Genomic DNA, 19,559 nt, shown 5'->3' with positions numbered 1-19,559 from the left:
TGCTCAGGAGGTGTATAAGTCCTAGTATTACTCTTACGAACATCAGTTGAAGTTTTAGCATGATCCTTTATCCTAACAGGAAAAGGAGGTTTCTCAACATAAGTAGTAGGAACAATAGGATCATTATAAGTGACGGTCTTTTCTTCAACTGTAATAGGTGCGACTACTTTTACTTCAATGGGAGGGTTATATTTAAACCACTTCTCCTTAGGAAGATCAACGTGAGTAGCAAAAGATTCACAAAAAGTAGCTACTATCTCAGAGTCAAGTCCATACTTAGCGCTAAATCCACGAAAGGCATCGGTATCCATAAAAGATTTGACACAATCAAACTTAGGTGTCATACCCGACTCCTTACCATCGTCGGAACCCCAATATTCAGAGTTGCGTTTAATTCTTTTAATAGATCCCATTTGAATTCAATAGTCTTCAGCATATAAGAACCAGCACAGGAAGTATCGAGCATGTTGCGATCGTTAGGAGAAAGCCGAGCATAAAATTTTTGAATAATCATTTCTCTAGAGAGCTCATGATTGGGGCATGAATATAACATTGACTTAAGCCTCCCCCAAGCTTGAGCGATGCTCTCTCCTTCGCGAGGCCAAAAATTATATATGTAATTACGATCATGATGAACAAGATGCATAGGATAGAACTTCTGGTGAAATTCCAACTTCAATGTTTATAATTCCAAGATCCCGTATCATCACATAGCCTATACCATGTCAATGCATCCCCCTTCAAAGATAAAGGGAAGACCTTCCTTTTGACAACATCATCGGGAATACCTGCAAGCTTAAATAATCCACAAACTTCATCCACAAAGATAAGGTGTAAGTCGGGATGCAATGTTCCATCTCCTGCAAAGGGATTAGCTAGCAGTTTCTCTATCATACCCGAAGGAATCTCAAAGTAAATATTTTCAGTAGGTTCAGTAGGTTGAGGAGAAACTCTTTGCTCTTGTGGTCGGGGTGAAGATACCCCGCCCCTCAAAGGATTAGTTTCCATAGTAACAAGTGACAGAAATTTCAGCACACTATATAAATGTTTCCTTACCAAGTTCCACTCACCAAAGGAGCTTCACTCCCCGACAACGGCGCCAGAAAAGAGTCTTGATGACCCACAAGTATAGGGGATCTATCGTAGTCCTTTTGATAAGTAAGAGTGTCGAACCCAACGAGGAGCAGAGGATATGACAAGCGGTTTTCAGTAAGGTTTTCTCTGCAAGCACTGAAATTGTAGGTAACAGATAGTTTTGTGATAAGATAAATTGTAACGGGTAACAAACAATGAAAGTAAATAAAGTGCAGCAAGGTGGCCCAATCCTTTTTGTAGCAAAGGACAAGCCTGACCAATTTCTTATAATGAGAAAAGAGCTCCCGAGGACACATGGGAATTATCGTCAAGCTAGTTTTCATCACGCTCATATGATTCACGTTCGGTACTTTGATAATTTGATATGTGGGTGGACCGGTGCTTGGGTACTGCCCTTACTTGGACAAGCATCCCACTTATGATTAACCCCTATTGCAAGCATCCACAACTACAAAAGAAGTATTAAGGTAAACCTAACCACAACATTAAACATATGGATCCAAATCAGCCCCTTACGAAGCAACACATAAACTAGGGTCTAAGCTTATGTCACTCTAGCAACCCATCATCTACTTATTACTTCCCAATGCCTTCCTCTAGGCCCAAATAATGGTGAAGTGTCATGTAGTCGACGTTCACATAACACCACTAGAGGAAAGACAACATACATCTCATCAAAATATCGAACGAATACCAAATTCACATGGCTACTAATAGCAAGACTTCAACCATGTCCTCAGGAACAAACGTAACTACTCACAAAGCATATTCGTGTTCATAATCAGAGGAGTAATAATATGTATTAAGGATCTGAACATATGATCTTCCACCAAGTAAACCAATTAGCATCAACTACGAGGAGTAATCAACACTACTAGCAACCCACAGGTACCAATTTGTGGTTTTGATACAAGACTGGATACAAGATATGAACTAGGGTTTTAAGAGGAGATGGTGCTGGTGAAGATGTTGATGGAGATTGACCCCCTCCCGAAGAGAGGATCGTTGGTGATGACGATGGTGATGATTTCCCCCTCCCGGAGGGAAGTTTCCCCTGCAGAATAGCTCTGCCAGAGCCCTAGATTGGTTGCCAAGGTTCCGCCTCGTGGCGGTGGAGTTTCATCCCGTAAGCTTGCCTCTGATTTTTTCCAGGGTAAAAGCCTTCATATAGCAGAAGATGGGCACCGGAGGGCCACCAGGGGGCCCAAGAGACAGGGGGCGCCCCCCACCCTCCTGGCCAGGGTGTGGGCCCCCTCTGGTGTTTTCTTCGCTCAGTAATTCTTATTAATTCCAAAACTGACTTCCGTGGAGTTTCAGGATTTTTGGAGCTGTGCAGAATAGGTTTCCAATATTTGCTCCTTTTCCAGCCAGAATTCCAGCTGCCGGCATCCCCCCTCTTCATGGTAAACCTTGTAAAATAAGAGAGAATAGCCATAAGTATTGAGATATAATGTGTAATAACAGCCCATAATGTAATAAATATTGATATAAAAGCATGATGCAAAATGGACGTATCAGGCGCCTCCTCATCAAACTGAGGTAGCGGTCTGCCTTTCGGGTAGCTCTTGGCTAGACGCTTGAGGCCGTATTATTCGGCTGCCAGGACATCGGTCCATCTGTCGACGAGCAGGTCTTGTTCAGCTTGAAGCTGCTGTTGTTCTTTTTCAGGCTCATTGCAGTGGCTATGAGATGAAGCTTAACACGCTCCTGCTCCAGAGGCTCCTCAGGCATGATGAAGTCTTCTTTGCCGAGTTTCATCTCCTCCTCGGAGGGCAGACGATAGATATCGACCTCCAAGTCTTCTTCTATGGCCTATTCGTCAGGGCTGACATGCCCTGATTCCCGATTGTCTTGTTCAGCAGTTTGTTCATCGGGGTCTTCTGTGTCTTCGGCACCATCTGGAGTGTTGTCGTCTCCTGTGCCGGCGGGATTTAGAGCGGTGCCACTGACGCTAGTGCTTTGGTTGTGTTTTAGGAAGGTCCTCCTTTTCTGGGTTTTCCTGGTCACCGCCGTTATTATTTTTCGGCGTGTCTACCATGTAGACGTCATATGAGGAAGTGGCCGTCCGTCGTCCAGTGAATGGCGGGTCCTGGCCTTGCTCCTTGTCGACATCGTCGTCCATACCGTCGATGTCTTCGGAGACATAATCAAGCATGTCGATTAAGTCTTCGACAGTAGCTATTAAGTGGGTGGCGGGTGGGAAGCTAAATTCTCCATCCTCAGCCCCTAGTTCAAACCGGACATAGTTCGGCTGCGAGTTCCCCGCCAAGGATAGGTTCTTAAAAGAGTTCAGCACATCGCCCAAAGGTGAGTGCTGAAAGATGTATGCGGCGCTGAATTTGAAGATCGATAAACGATCAAGTTCGGCGTCCGCGGGCGTGCGCAGTTCGGAATTTATAGCCGGAGGCGATTCCGAAGTTCCGTTGACGCAGATATTCCCAGGTGTCGAGTCTGTGTGCGGCTCCAACACCGCAGACTCGGTGGCTTCGGATGGCGCAATCTGCTCCAGATCTAAGGTCGTAGCAGTTACAGGAACCATCTCCTGAATATGGTCCGATGACAGATTTAAGTCATGTTCATCGGAGCGAGGGGGAGCGATCGCCGTGGTCTCAAATCCGTTGAAGATCAAGTCTCCACAGATATCCGTGACGTAATTCAAGCTTCCGAATCTGACCTGGTGGCCAGGGGCGTAGCCATCGATCTTCTCTAGATGGCCGAGCGAGTTGGCCCGCAGTATGAAGTCGTCGAATACGAAAACCTGTCCGGGGAGGAAGGTTTCCCCTTGGACAACGTCACTATAGACGATCGAGGGGGCCATCGAACCTTTTGTCGACGGTATAGTGGAACTCTCAATGAAAGCACCAATGTCGGTGTCAAAACCGGCGGATCTCGGGTATGGGGTCCTGAACTGTGCGTCTAAGGTCGATGGTAACAGGAGACAGGGGACACGATGTTTACCTAGGTTCGGGCCCTCTCTATGGAGGTAATACCCTACTTCCTGCTTGATTGATCTTGATGAATATGAGTATTACAAGAGTTGATCTACCACGAGATCGTAGTGGCTAAACCCTAGAAGTCTAGCCTGTATGACTATGGTAATGAGTATCTCTCCTTATTCGGACTAAGTCCTCCGGTTTATATAGACACCGGGGAGATCTAGGGTTACATAGGGTCGGTTACATAGAAATGAATCTTCATAGTTGATCGCCAAGCTTGCCTTCCACACCAAGGAGAGTCCTATCCGGACATGGGTACAGTCTTCGGCCTTCATGTCTTCACAACCCATCAGTCCGGCCCATGGATAACAGGCCGGACGCCCGAGGACCCCTTAGTCCAGGACTCCCTCAGCGCCCGCGCGGCTTTTAAGCCAAAGGCAGCCCTCGAAATCGCTAAACATCGTCTTCGCATCGGCCTTGAACACTCTGAAAAGTTGGATCCAACAGATGTCTCATCCTTAAACGAGCTACTAGATCGCATCGTCGCCCTAGGAGTTGCAACAGACTACGATCAGATTGGGCTTAAACCCGATTAGAGGGAAATCAGGTCCCTGTCGATCACCCATCTGGTAGCGGTCGTGGAGGAACAAGCCGAGAATACTTCTCCCCCTAAGTTAAGAACAAGCTATGTTCGGATTTCCGAGTCCTGCGAGCCGGATACCCATCTTCGGGAAGAGACCTCATGTCCTCCGAACATAAGACTGGGCGTTGAGTCCAAAAGCCACCAGGACACTCCGGATCCTGGGCTGGTGACCTCAGAAATTCTTCAAACTCCGGATGCAATAGTGGGTCAGGGTTCGGATTTTAACCCGCCCACCCACCACAAGCAATATTCCCCAAGCAATTCAAGTCCTCCAGATGTATGCGACCTAATACGTACGACAGCAACCTGAGGAAACGGTCCATCACTTTTGGGCTAGATTCCTCCTTGTTAAAAACAAGATCAAAGATTGTTGCGACGACGACGCGGTTTCAGTATTTTGCCGCAACTGTACGGACGAGGAAATCGTTAACGCCCTCAACCGCCGCCGCATACTGCACTTTACAGATCTGACACACACCGTACAGAAGTACTGCGCAATGGAAAGCGCCTGGAAGGCCCAGACAGCTCGGTGGGAACCTCCTGCCTTCAAGCAGCCCACCGGACGAAACAATATACTCCCTCCGTTCCCTAATATAAGACCTTTTAGCTATTTCAAAATGTTGACTACATACATAATAAAGTGAGTGAACATGTGCATACTAAAATATGTCTAGATACATACGAATAAAAAAAGTTAAAAGGTCTCACATTATGGAACCAAGGGAGTATTACGAAAAGGAGGGAGTATGTTAAACTTTGCATGAATTAGGTCCCGTTTGCATAAATTTCGTCTGATTTATTCAATTTTCTTTTGAAATGCCGGTCCCTGTGTCCGCGAAGGGATAGAGTCCGATTTGCGGCTGTGTTTGATCTAGCAGTTGAGCATGTTTTTCCTTAATAGAGACCGATTTGCGGCCGCGTTAGCTCTAGCAGTTGAGCATGTGTTTCCTTATTAAAGTTAGCAGAGTGTGTGATGTTAGAAACAGAAAAATACCAACTCTAAAGAAAAAAGAGAAAACAAAAGTACAAGGAGAAAAGTCAAGAGAGAATACGGATCTAACAAAATCGAGTGAATGCGCTAACCTCAAAAAAGAGTCAGGCAAAAAGTACAGGACGTAAGCAGCAAAGTTATGCGTCACGAGAAAAGTGAGACGGACAAATGGGCCTACACCCGGTGCACCGGTGTACGGCGCCCGCTTTTCCACATGCAGTCGCTTTCCGTATACTATAACGCGCAGCGAGTTTTAGGTCGCGATATTGTTTTGGCATCGAACAGAGCCGGAATCCCCATCTCTCTCGTTCCTCTGCACGCCTCTCAAACCCTATACGCCGCCTGCCTCATGCCCTGTCCGACGCCGCATCACCACCTGGCCGCCGCCGCAGGCCCCTTCCTTCCCTCGTACGCGACGCTGCCGCCGTACCTTCGGCGGTGCGTTTGACGCGCTCGGGCGAGCTTCTGGTGCTCGGGGCAAGTTTTCCCGGTTTCTGCGCCTCCTGTGAATGGAGGAGTTGGAGGCGCGGAGGCCCGGTCATCCTTCCGAATTTCCCGATGCAGAGACGGTGCGATGGTAGCTGACTTCCATGGCCGGCCTCTGTCGAGGCCTGATGACAAACTGGTGAGTTGATCTGACTGATGGGAGGGGCGGTCCGTCGCCGCCCTGCGCCGGTGACTGTTCTCTATAGACTCCAGGACGGCAATATAATTGTCGCAGATCTACCGGAGGCGCATCCCTCTATGGCGTTGACCGCGACAGATCTGAAGGTACCGGTGGGTGACTCAGATCTGCAAGGAGAGACGTGCCGGTCTCCACTGCTAGGGCCTTGGCTAGTGGCTGATACATGCTACCGGCGATGTGATTAACCAGAGGTAATTTTGCTATAACCCGGTGGCTGTGGTGGCACGGTGGGTCGATCGAGTTCTCCCACTGAGAAATTTGGATCTAGCTTTCTCGTCTACCTACCCCAGGCGAGCTCCCTAGCCTTATAATGCGGCTACTGTTTGATGTCTGTAGCAGAAGCCTAGATCTGTTTGATCTGCTATGATCTACTGTAGCCTTGGCTGAAGATAAGCCATAATCAGCTTCAGATCTCTGATGCAGGATGATGACATCCGCATGCGAGGTAGTGGTTTGGAGCAGGCCAGTGAGGTGCAATGGTTGCCTGAGGAGATTGATATTTTGCTTGGAGGCTAGCCATGATAATCGATAAAATACCACAAGGAACAGACTTACTGGTTTTTGGATAGTTTGATAAAATTATATGGCTTAAATGTTTTTATTGGTACCAAGGTAATTAAGTGTGACCATGTTATTTTGTGGCTATTTTTTATAATAATAATAATAATTATTCACTTTTATCGATTATTTTTCTATTTGTTCTACATGTCTATGATTTTAGATTAGTGCAAATTAAGCCTTACAGATGATGATATGTGATTCCATGTTTATCACTCACAATTTTACTCACTCCGTTTTCTTTTTAAAAGGTGTATATAATTTATAGAAATATATTTTTTCTATTTTTTTAACAAGTTTATAGAATTTATAGAAAAAGGAATATCAATTTCAATAATACTAATAAATAAATAAATACGAAAATATATTATGGATATAGCATTTGATGTGAAGGACGGGCCCCAACTTGTGCCAAGAGGTCCTGGGTTTGACGTGGCCTCTCTGCATTGCACTGTGTAGGGGTAAGGGTTGCCTTGTATAATCCTTCCTCAGACCCCCTACCTCCTGTGGGGCCTTTTAGCACGTTAGTCAATGATCCATGTGGTATTTTGGTTGTCGATATTTTATTATCATTTTCTACAAACGAAACTTAGAGAAATTGACTTTTGAAAGAGATTAGTACACACTATTGTAAATTTAGGCTGTGTTTGGCATTGCCGTGGATTATTACATTCCAGCTTTTGCCTATTTTATTGTCTGCTCATCTTTTTTCCTTACTGCAGTGATTATTGCAGAGTAGTTAACACTAATCATAGTTCAGCAATCCACAAACTAAGCCTCGGTATACATTTTTAAACAAGATAATAGCCTACACATGTTATTTCTTAATCAAGTAACTAGCTAAATTAACCATATAACTATGTTAGCATTGTACAATTATTATTATAGAACTATAATATTTATTAAATTTTAGGTATATGCGTTGTACATGTTTTATGATTGTACATCAGTGAGAAACTACACATCGTTGGACAAGATGATGTTTGTACATGTATGTTATCACGGCGACTAGTATAATATACTACTCCCTCCCTTCACAAATATAAGATGTTCTAACTTCTTTGTAAATAGGATGGATATAGACACATTTTAGTGTGTTTGTTCATTCATTTCTGTCTGTATGTAGTCTATATTGGAATATCCAAAACATCTTATAATTATGAACCGAGGGAGTACATAACTGTGTTGATATTGTACAATTGAAACTTGACTGTATATGCTGTAGATGTCTTATGATTTTACATTATGAGAAAATAATAAGTTTATTAAGACATAATTGTACATGCTTTATATATATTACGATATGATTCTACATCGTGGGAAAATGAGTTTTGAATATCATACTTCTAATGTTCCTCATTAAAAATATATTTATTATAGTGTTAATTCTTTAAAATTTAAGGGCATGTTTTGTTCTGATGATATGTAGGAATAGACACAAGAATAAGGTAGAAATGCGTGTGATAAGAAAACATAGGAATTTTGTCAACTGTATTTGGTTCACAAAACTCGGGATTATTAATAAAAATGTGGTCAAATCTAGGATGCTATTACGCAATTAAAGACCTCGGTAGTAGGAGTTCGGAAAATGAGGTCCAGATGGTTTTTGCGGGGATGTTCTGCATTGCAGAGTAAGTGTGACAGTTGTAGGAACTTGGTCATTTTAGTTCTACGTGCCTATTATTTTCCATCATTGCAAAATAAACCACTCATATTTTTATCTCTTGATTTATGAACTGGTTTGGGAGCGATGCACATTCTTACCACTCATGTTCAAGTATTTATGGCTTCGGTGCTAATGAAATGTGCAGTTCTGTGTTAGTATTTTATTTTGTGTTACTTTTACCATAGAAGTGTAAGAAGGGTCAATTATTTTTTTGTTTATACAGATGTAGTCGTACCTCTTGGTAGATAGAAAAGTTAGGAGCAATATGCTGTAGTTATTAGCATAGCAGATGTATGTTTCCATCGTTTCATGAGTTGACAGTCACCATTTTTTCTTGTTATTACATGTTGCGTATAGTTGTATCTGTTATACAACTTCCACGTTCATCATTGGAAATATAGTTGTCTGTTAAACATCTCTATGGCCCTTTTGTATAACCTGACCTTATATAAACAGGCGGTCTAGCTGTGAATATTTGCTTTTTTCTCTCTGTTAAAGCATGTTTAAAATTTTCCAATTTCTGTGACATTATTTTGCCTCAAAAGCAAGCGAGGTGCATTGAATCTGACTAGCAGTTTGAAGTTCATATTAACTATACAGAAGTATAGGAGGGTAGCTTAATTGTTATATCATGTTGTATTCAAATCTTTATTATGCGATGAGCCTTACAGAATGTTATTATATGCAAGCCAGCACGAGGCGTGATGGTGTTTCCTCCTTCACCTCAAATATGTGCAACTAGATGAGGTATGCTCAGTCTCATTGTTGAATTCCTTTCCGCACGGTTTGCTTTGATTGTTTGTGATAGCATTGTCGAATTCCTTCCCACTCTGTTTGCTTGATTGTTTGCAATGGATCCATCAATATCATAGATGGTTGGGTTTTGACACAAATTAGGAAGCCTCTACCTTAGATTCTCCAGACCAAAGTGATGGAGAGGCCCAACTACCACCATCTTTGTTTTCTGTATTGTTTTCACCCCAGTGTACACACTAGAGCTGTTTGCTTCCTTTTACTCATCTTGTCCGGGCCAAGCTGGGTGGTCCAGCCTATGCCTGTCTAATATAGTTTCTACGAGACGTATGCTGTTCAAGATTTTGGTAGTAGGAGTTTGAAAAATGAGGTCCAGATGGTTCCTGCAATTTTTCTTTGAAACTGGTATCCAAAGAAATTCCTCCATTTCCCCCTGCTCTCTATTCATTTGAACCAAATGGATGAATATTGGCACCAAAGGAAATTCCCCTACCAACATGTTCTTTGAACCAAAGAGCTCATAATCGTATATGTTGGACATGTATTTTTTGCGGGGATTTTTTACATTGCTGAATGCGCGTGGCAGATCATGATAGAAACTTAGTTGTTTTAGTTCTGCATGCCTATTATTCTCCATCATTGCAAAATAAACTACTCCCTCCGATCCATATTACTTGTCGCGACAAGTAATAGGATCGAAGGGAGTACCCATATTTTTATCTCATGATTTATGAACTCGTTTGGGAGTGATGCACGTTCTTATCACTCAACGTTTAAGTATTTATGGCTTCCGTTTTAATAAAATGTGCAGTTCTGTATTAGTATTGTATTTTGTGTTGTTGTTGTAACATATTGCATATTGTTGTGTCTGTTATAAAAACAGGAACCATTGTTGTTCATCATTGGAAATATAGTTGTGTCTGTTAAACATTTCTATTGCCCTGCTGTAACCTGACCTTATATAAACAGGAGGTGTAGCTGTGGTTGTAATATTTGCTTTTCTCTCCGTTAAAGCATGTTCAAAAATTTCCAATTTCTGTGACATCATTTGCCCTCAAAGCTAACGCGGTGCATTGAATCTGACTAGTACTTCGAAGTTCATATTAACAATACAGATGTATAATTAGGAGGGTAGCTTAATTATTTTATCATATTGTATTGAAATCTTTAGTTATGCGATGAGCCTCACATAATTTTATTATATGCAGGCCAGCATTAGGCGTGTTGGCGTTTCCTCCTTCACCTCAAATATGTGCAACTAGATGAGGTATGCTCAGTTTCATTGCTGAATTCCTTTCCCCATGGTTTGCTTTGATTGTTTGTGATAGCATTGTCGAATTCCTTCCTGCACGGTTTGCTTTGATTCTTTGTGATAGCATTTTTTAATTCGTTCCCAGTCTGTTTGCTTGATTGTTTGTAATGGATACATCAATATCATAGATGGTTGGGTTTTGACGCAAATTAGGAAGCCTCTACATTAGATTCTCCGCACCAAAGTGATGGAGTGGCCCAACTACCACCATCTTTGTTTTCTGAATTGTTTTCACCGTAGAGTACACACTAGAGCCGTTTGCTTCCTTTTACTCATCTTGTCCGGGCCAAGCTAGGTGGCCCAACCTGTCTGTCTAATATAGTTCCTACGAGACGTATGTTGTTGAAATAATTGTGTATACTATTTTTGGTACTAATACTACTACTTGAATAGGAATGGTTATTGGGTGGTATCTTCAGCTAGCAGTACCAGGTTTATATGCCCACGGCCAAATCACTTGATGTCTGGCACTCTGATACACATCAGTACTCAATCGAAAACACGCACAAAAAGAAAATAGAGTATTTGAAGGAGTCTCACAATATGCCAACCCATAGTCCAATAGGCCAAATTTGACCATTCTCTATTGATTGATGGGTAATTCCAGTTCTTATGGACAAGAAAACTCAGTCTTCTCACAAAGAAAATCGAGTAATTGAAGTGGTCTCTCAATACGCAAACTCATACTCTCCGATAGAGTAATTGAAGTAGTCTCACAATATGCAAGCTCAAAGTCTCCGATAGGCCAAATTTGACCAATTTTTATTCATTGATGGGTATCTATAGTTCTTTTTGACCAGAAAACTCTCTTGTGCTCCATTTGGATGTAGACATTCAAGGCCTTGGAAAGAATTGGCTTCAATATCAAATCACCAGACATTGATATTGAGATACATCCTGAATTTTGCTGTTTGGATGTTTATGCATTTGCCGCATGGAATTCATGGATATTGACCAATGCTAATTCTTGTTTGGATGGTGGACATTACATCGCAGCGCCGGGAGGCCATGGGAGTCGCGGTCGCACACAAACCCGTTATGAGCCTTTCGGCCGCGCATCCTTGTTGCCGCCAGGAGTGCCGAAGCACGACGGGCAGACAATGTGTGTCCTTTGCTCACGTCCGTCGAGGCAAGCGATGAGGCCAACAACGGCGACGTGTGGGAGGATGGATGGAATGCTCGAGGTTGCCTCCGGGCGACAACCATTGTTGGCGTCCGTCCGAGCAAGGGATGAGGCCCATGACGGCGACCACGGACCAGTGTGACACTGCCGAGCGCCGTCCTCACCGCAGTACATAGTTGTTGAGCTGTCGAGCCCCACCTCTTCTGGATCTATCTGGCGAGCAGCAGGACACCGCCAATCTCCACGGCCAGGAACCCGCAAGGTAGAGAGTGAAGGGGAAGAGGGAGACGACGGTGGGATCTGTGCTTGCTTGTGCCACCATGGACCTCGAGTTGCTTTGCTTCTCATCTCCTCACCATGTGCCGCTGTTCTTCTTTCTTTCCCTAGAGCGGGACGAAGGGTTGAGCAGGGGTAGAGCGCTACCAAATTTTGGGGAAAACCGAGAGCGGGACAAAGGGGCTGCATGCTTGTTGCCACGGACAGGCCAATATTCCGCTTTGATCCCCAGCCTGAATACCATGACCTGCCAAACAACAAACATTTGGGTATCCCAATGCCAATGTCTAATGCTGGGCCTCATCATCAACCTCCAAACGGTGTGTTATCAAAAGACACTTGTATTATGGTGAGCTTGTAATTAGCTTCACAAGAAGCACCTTCTGGATTCTATTGTTGATCAGGTTTGATAAAAAAATTCAACAAGTAAGAGAACTTAACCATCGCAGAATATCACATGGGCATGCACATAGCAGACAGGTGACAGGTAATATGTGAGCACGGCAGGTAATATGTGAAGTAATATGTTCATAGGAGTTCAAAATAGGCAAGGCATAATATGGTCAAAGGAGTACATTATATCAGTAGAACAGATGAATCTCCTGACATTGCGCTTTATTTTGCCATGATACTCCACTTGCTGTTTTGTTCTCCTGCCCTTGATGCCCGCCTTTGCTGCAATGCATAGTAATTAGTTTATGTATATGATCAAATTATCTAGGAGAAAATTTATAGTATGCAATGATTTAAGGTGCATTCTGACCGTCTTTTTTACTTGGCAGGTTTTCTTTTCTGTGATATAAGAGACTCTATTGTCACTACTTATTATTCTTTGATAATTGGTTGGGCTACTACTACACTGAAGGTATAAAATATGTGCAGGAAGCATCACCACAGCTAGCATAGGATACGAGTAAAATCCTGATTGCACAGGAGACTCTCCCTCCTTTCCGGTTTATTAGGCCTCCAAAGCTCAAGAGCTTTGCATATTTGTTAGGCCTAAGAGTTTCGCATATTTATCACCACAGCTAGCATAGGATACGAGTAAAATCCTGATTGCACAGGAGACTCTCCCTCCTTTCCGGTTTATTAGGCCTCCAAAGCTCAAGAGCTTTGCATATTTGTTAGGCCTAGTCCTGGCCATGGGAAGCCCGGCCCGACCCGGCCCGAAAAAGCCCGGCCCGGCCTGGCCCGACGCTACCTCCGGGCCGGGCTCGGGCCTAGTTTTTGAGCCTGAAGGCCGGGCTGGGCCCGGGCTCGTCATTTTTGCAGTTTACTGAAGGTCGGGCCGGGCCGGCCTGAAGCCTGATGGGCTTTTAGGTGTTCGGGCCGGGCTCGGGCCCAGAAACACAGGCCCGATGGCCGGGCCCGGGCCTGGATTTTTTGTGTCGGGCTTGGCCAGGCCCGGCCCGAAGCCCGGCCCGGCCTGAGGTTTGGCCAAGTATAGTTAGGCCTAAGAGTTTCGCATATTTGTGCCTGTACCAGATTGCCAGGAAAAGTTAAAAAACGAGTACTTTTTTTTTTGCTGTAACTGAAAATCTTAGCACATATGAACAGCCATTGGAAATTTGCTTACGCAATCTTAGCACACATGAGCAGACTTTTATGAGCATTAACATTTTGTATAATGCTAAATTGCCTGTTCTGCTGTGAGAAATGTCCATACTTGCAGTTAACAAATACAGTACTACTTACTTAATTCGCTAGTAAAATCCCTCTAGTTGAGCAGAACAAATACAGTACTACCTACCTCTAATTCAGCACAACTACTTTATTCCCACCCAATTTTGCAGTTAACAAATACAGTACTACTTAATTCGCTAGTAAAAGCCCTTTAATTTCCTAACAACTCGGCGCAGTCAGCGCTCCCGTCCATATCTGCCATTGGATTATTATAAATCTTGCTCTAACAATTGCGTCAGAACCCCGTCCAAAATCGTCCAAATCCCCAGTCAATCTGCGCTAATTTCGGAATCTGCAGTCAATCTGAGCTAATCATGGAAGGGTGAACGGAATCGGATTCTGTACCTGAGTTGTTTAATAGCGGCATTCCCTAAACGGCGCCCGTTGCAGGCATGTGCGCAAACGGGCGCACACCCCCCGCGGCACCCATTATGTGTTTTTATTTTTTGTCTTAATCCGCAAAAAAGGGCGCTACCAGGATTCGAACCACCTACCTCCGCATCAAGGACAGCAAGTTCAACCACGCGAGCACAGGGCAGGATATGGTTACGCTTTAGTTTTTCTGTCTATTATTCGTTCTTTTTCCTTTTTCATTTTTTGTTTTCCTTTTTAAATTACACGGCCACGTGTTTTTCTTTTTTCTTTTTTTTCTGTTCTTTCTTTTCGCCTTTTCTTTTTCTTTTTCTTTTTCTGTCTTTTTCAACATCGACGAACTTTTTTTCAATTTTATGAACTTTCTTTCAAATTTGATGAAGTTTTCTTCAAAATCGATGAAGTTTTTTCATATTCGGTGAACTTTTTGCAAAATCGATGAACTTTTCTCACCAAATTCCATGAACTTTTTCCATAATCGATGAATTTTTTTTCAAATTCAATGAACTTTTTTTCAAATTCAATGAACTTTTTTTGAAAATCTGTGAACTTTTTAAAATTTGATGAACTATTTTCGAATTGGATGAACTTTTTTCAATATCCAAAATATGTTCAGATTTTTCGAAATTTCGCTTGAATTTTCAGAAAATGTTTTTAGAAATTCCAAATGTTGTTCATGTTTTCGAATTTTGTTCACGTTTCAAAAATAGTTCTGAATTCCAAATTTTGTTAACCGTATTGAAGAAAAATGTTCACCATACATTGAAAAAATGTTCAGTTTGTATAAAAAAATGTTCATCATGTATAGAAATTTTGTTCAGCATGTATTCAAAAGGAGTTCATCGTATTTAAAAAAAAGTTCTATGTGTATTTGAATATTGTTCACCATACATTGAAAAAAAGTTCAGTGTGTATAAAAAATGTTCATAGTGTAGAGAAATTTTGTTCAGCATGTATCCAGAAAAAGTTCAGCATATTTAAAAAAATGTAACTTTATGTAATACATGGTGAACTTTTATAAAATTTGGTGAAAGTTTTTGAATACATGAACTTTTTTCTAATTCGAGATTTTTTAAAACTTATTTCAGATTTTTTTCTTTTCCAAAAAATTACGTCTTTCTAAATTGTTTGTACCAGAAGTAGTGCGTTAGTATTGTTGTTAACCATCTCGCGCTGTAATGAATCACTAGGTTATAGTAGATGTACTGTTTAGGCACGCTGCGTCATAACTAAACGGCGCGAGATCGAATCCTGTTGGAAGCAGCTTTTTTGGGAGGTTTTTTCTCTGCGTGTTCCTGGGCCGGCCCACCAGATAGTGCCAGTGGGCGCCAGTTGCCTGTACCGGCGCTTAATGCGCCGTATAGGAGCTCCCCCCCTACGCGCGGCCTCCAGCTCCAACTCCCGCGCCCTCTGGGCCTCCAGCTCGCGAGCCTTCGCCGCCTCGGCCACCTTCTTCGCTGCCTGGCATTTCCTGGTATGCTCCGTGCCCGCGGCCAGCCCCTCGATTTTCTCTCCGCACGCGCAGGTGTACCGAACAGTAGCGGACTGGGACTTCTTGCCTCCCTTACCGGCCATCCCGCGGTGGTGGTGGCGGCGGCGGCGGGGATGGGAAGGGGTGGATTTGGAGGAGGCGGAGGCTGGAAAGGGTTGGCTGGTCGTAATAGGTTTGTTGTAGGTTAGGGTGTATTTTAAGTGTGTATGTCTATTTTCTTGAAAAGAATTATCTTAAGGGAAATACTTATATTCATCTGGCCGTTCGGATGCAAAATGTCTGTGGCATTGTTATCGCGCCACGTGCCCCGTGCCCCCGAGACATGATGGCGTGCATGCGCAACAACCCTACCCCAACGGCTGACTGGGGAATACCTACGAGGTAGGCCCATCACTATTGGGAAAAACCTTACAGGTGGCCTCTACTGAGTGGCGGGCGCTGTCAGGAGGGCTTGTTTGAGGACCCGCCACTGTTATACGCTCGCTAATTCTTCATGGGCGAGAAGCAACACTGACGGGCATATAGATGTGCCCGCCAGTGGTTCCTCGCCAAGCAGTGGCGGGTGCTTCCAAGCGACCGCAACAGCTATATCTAGGTACTCGTGTCTGATGGTTTCAAAATTTATCAAAGTTTGGAGTGGTGGGTACTACCGGGCACCCGCCGCAACTATCTGCCACCTACCACGCATATATAGTTGTTGCAGGCGCTATATGTCGCTCGTCACTCTGGTGACAGTCACCCGCGCCTTCCTCCGCATCCAACGTCGCCCGCGTCTCCGCCCAACTCGTCGTTCGCCTCGGCCATCGTCCTGGCCGTCGTCCGACTCCACCCCGGTAAGCACACCCCCTTCTCTGTGTTAATGGAGATTTTAGTTCTCATTATTGTACTTGTACATTAGCAACATTTTGTTAGTGTAGTTAAAATTTGTTATATGATGTATTCCCTTCGTCCCATAATATAAGAGCGTTTTTTACACTAGTGTAGTGTGAAAAATGCTCTTATACTATTGGATGGAGGGAGTACCATTGAATCTTTGGAAGTAGACTTCTTAAATTTGATTGCTATGGACGAGCTACTTAATTGTACTTTTCGTCGGGTGCACAATACTCACTCTTAATCCACAAATGATAGTTGTTTTGAGAAGAGGACACCGACTGTTGCAGGATCAAGGACGACCATCACCTACAGTCGCAAATACAATGAGTGAGTGTACACCATATATACAATCACTTGTACTAGTGAAAAAAGACACAACTTTCATTGGTGATGCGCTGGTTTTCATCAACGCCAACACTATTTTTTTTTCAAATAGTAGTGGCACCAGGCTATTTCGTACGCCATAGCTATTGTATTATTACCGGCATAGGAATTTTAGAGAACGCCACCTGTATGTGGGTCCCAATGTTCTCACCTGGCCTAACTTACTGCTGGCGTAGCCAAAGTGCCCTACGCCAGCACTAACCATAATAGCTATGGCGTCTCCGAGTAAGTTACTCCAGCAGTATATTTTGAGGCAAGCATAATACGGGCGTGAGCATTACCCGAACGCGTGAGAGAGAGAGAGGGAGAGGGAGAGGGAGAGGGAGAGAATTGTAATGGTGTTCCTTATTTCTCGCACGACAGTAATTACGTCGCAACACTAATCACATGTGACCTAGCATCCATTTAGATATTTTTATCCTTCTTCCTCTTTCTTTCCTCTTCCTCCCCTCTCTCTTCCCTGAGAAAAAGGCCAAATTCTTTCTCATGATTTCTTAAGTAGGTAGTTAATTAGATCTAGCTAGCATGTTGCTACCCTTCACACTCTCTCACTCACTAAGCTAGTTCTCTTCTCCACCCACTCAAACACACACACTTGCATTAAAATTTCCACCACACTCCATTAATGGCGCTCCAACTTAGGTACGGTCGGCCGACCCCCCTCTCCCATACCTTTGATGAGGTAAAATAGACCGAACTTCTCGTTAATTTGGATGGATATGTGATGGATGTGTGTGTCGTTAGTTGCTAGCTATAGAAATTGCATTGCTCGTGAATTATTGTCTCGTGCGAAGTTTCATTTTGCAAGCAATGTCTAGAGAGTTGCCAATGTTTTGGTGAAACGTTGATTTATTTCTGTTTTGTCAAATTTCTGGCAATGAATATGTCCCTTTTTTAGTAAAGGTCACGCCGAATTTTTTATGCCTTCATTGGTAATATATTTAATTATTTTTGTACTTTTACCTTTGCAGCGCTATCGCCTATCGAAAGATTCAATATGCATCGAAGTGTGAATGGCTTTCTCAATTTCGCGATGGCAAATATGATACAAAAGGGTGAAGTGCAGATATTATGTCCATGTTTGACATGGGAAAATGGAATTTTGCACAACCCGTTTGAAGGCAGCCTGCTGGCGCACTTGCTCCGTCGCGGTTTCGTTGCAGGTGATACACGGTGGCCAAAGCATGGTGAGGAGGATGTTAGCGATGATGGAGGAAACAATGACGTAGAAAACTCTGGCGATGAACAGGCAGAGCCGCCAGAAGGAGGAAACAATGAACATGCGCATGGAGAAGGAAATGATGAAATGCCACCCGAACATGAAGAGGACCATGAGACTGTCACGCAGGATATGTCGTTGGCTACAATGCTACAAGATCCTCATGTTAAAGATCTGCTTCGGAAGAAGACAACAAGCGAGAGAGCTGCTATTAAAGAGGCTGTAAAGTTGGCGCAATTGGAAATAGACACGAAAACTCCACTGCATGAAGGTTGCAATCCCGAGAAAAAGCGCTTGCACATCACACTCAAACTTCTGGACATCAAGGCAAGATTCAAGAGCACAGATGCAAGTCTGGATGCTACATTGAAATATTTACACAAAGTTTTGCCCAAGGGGAATTTTTTGCCTCGCAGTGTTGATGAGGCAAAGAAGATTCTGTGTCCGATTGATTTGCCACATGTAAGATATCACGCATGCATAAATGATTGCATCTTATATTGAAATGAGTATGCGAACAAAATAGAGCATCCAACTTGCAACAACCCCGATACAGGCCTGGAAAGAAGGAACCTCGGAAGGTTGTATGGTACCTTCTGTTGATTCCTCACTTGCAGCGTTATTTCGCTGACCCAAAGGAGGCAAAGAACATGACTTGGCACAACACTAGAAAGTCTAAAAGTGATGGCATTCTGAGACATCGTAGTTGGTTGTCAGTGGAAAGCACTGGACAATTTCGAACCAGATTTCACAGCAGAACCAAGAAACCCCAGGTTCGGTGTCAGTAGTGATGGACTAAATCCATTTGGCAACTAGAGTAGCACACATAGTACATGGCCCATATTTGTATGGATTTACAACCTCCCGCCCTGGCTCTGCATGAAGCAAAAGTACATACACATGGTTATGCTAATTTAAGGGCCAGCCCAGCCTGACAATGATATCAACACATATATTGAGCTATTGAAGGAGGAGTTAGAAATATTATGGAAGCCTGAAGGGGTGAAAACCTGGGATGCTAGCACAGGAAATTATTTTCACATGAGAGCAGCATTGCTCACGTCCGTTCATGACTATCCAGGTTATAGATATATCTTCGGACATGCATGCCATGGACAGTGCGATTGTGTTAAATGTATGGATGACACATCTTTTCGGCAGCTATCAAAAAAGGTCAGTAGGAAAACCGTGTTCATGGGCCATAGAAGGTGTCTTGACAAAGAGGGTGAGTGGAGAACTCATGGAGATCTTTTTGACAACACTAATGAGACCCGAGGGCTACCGTCTAAGGGGTCTGGAGCAGCAATCATGGAAATGTTAATGAATTGGGAAGATTGCCCTAAGCCAGGAAAAAAAAGAAAGAAGTCCCCTGAGAAAATCTGCTAAAAGTATGGAAAAGGAAGTCTGCTTTCTGGGGCTTGCAGTATTGGGAACTACTAAGTATGCCTCATTCTCTTGATATGATGCATATCACAAAATAATGTGTGCAAGAGTT

The 19,559-nt window shown here is 43.4% G+C and overlaps 1 protein-coding gene across 39 annotated transcripts; it reads left to right on the top strand.

Moving 5' to 3' along the window:
• The first annotated feature begins 5,892 nt into the window (after positions 1-5,892).
• On the top strand, positions 5,893-18,594 carry LOC123137953 (uncharacterized). 39 transcript variants are annotated; one of them, XR_006468640.1, is made up of 7 exons: positions 5,894-6,962; positions 8,452-8,539; positions 9,268-9,321; positions 10,536-10,594; positions 12,821-16,418; positions 16,717-16,788; positions 17,817-18,594. XR_006468640.1 is itself a non-coding variant. In XM_044557847.1 (2 exons), the coding sequence occupies exons 1-2, from the start codon at positions 16,710-16,712 to the stop codon at positions 18,566-18,568; spliced, it is 831 nt and encodes a 276-aa protein (XP_044413782.1). In that variant the 5' UTR covers positions 16,425-16,709; the 3' UTR covers positions 18,569-18,594. The 39 variants fall into 39 exon arrangements, 1 of the variants encoding a protein (XP_044413782.1); XR_006468633.1 differs by lacking the exon at positions 8,452-8,539 and having other exon boundaries at positions 5,896-6,541; positions 6,774-6,962; positions 11,636-16,418; XR_006468632.1 differs by lacking the exon at positions 8,452-8,539 and having other exon boundaries at positions 5,896-6,541; positions 6,774-6,962; positions 9,264-9,321; positions 11,636-16,418.
• Positions 18,595-19,559: the final 965 nt, after the last annotated feature.

Source organism: Triticum aestivum, chromosome 6B (assembly GCF_018294505.1).
Source record: "Triticum aestivum cultivar Chinese Spring chromosome 6B, IWGSC CS RefSeq v2.1, whole genome shotgun sequence".
NCBI classification, from domain to species: domain Eukaryota; kingdom Viridiplantae; phylum Streptophyta; class Magnoliopsida; order Poales; family Poaceae; genus Triticum; species Triticum aestivum.
This window is presented reverse-complemented; position numbering and strand designations above follow the sequence as displayed.

Coding starts and splice junctions, on each gene's coding strand:
- LOC123137953 (XM_044557847.1), top strand. CDS start 16,710: ATGATAGTTGTTTTGAGAAGAGGACACCGACTGTTGCAGGATCAAGGA. Junction 16,789..17,816: donor TACAGTCGCAAATACAATGA/GTGAGTGTACAC, acceptor TTACCTTTGCAG/CGCTATCGCCTATCGAAAGA.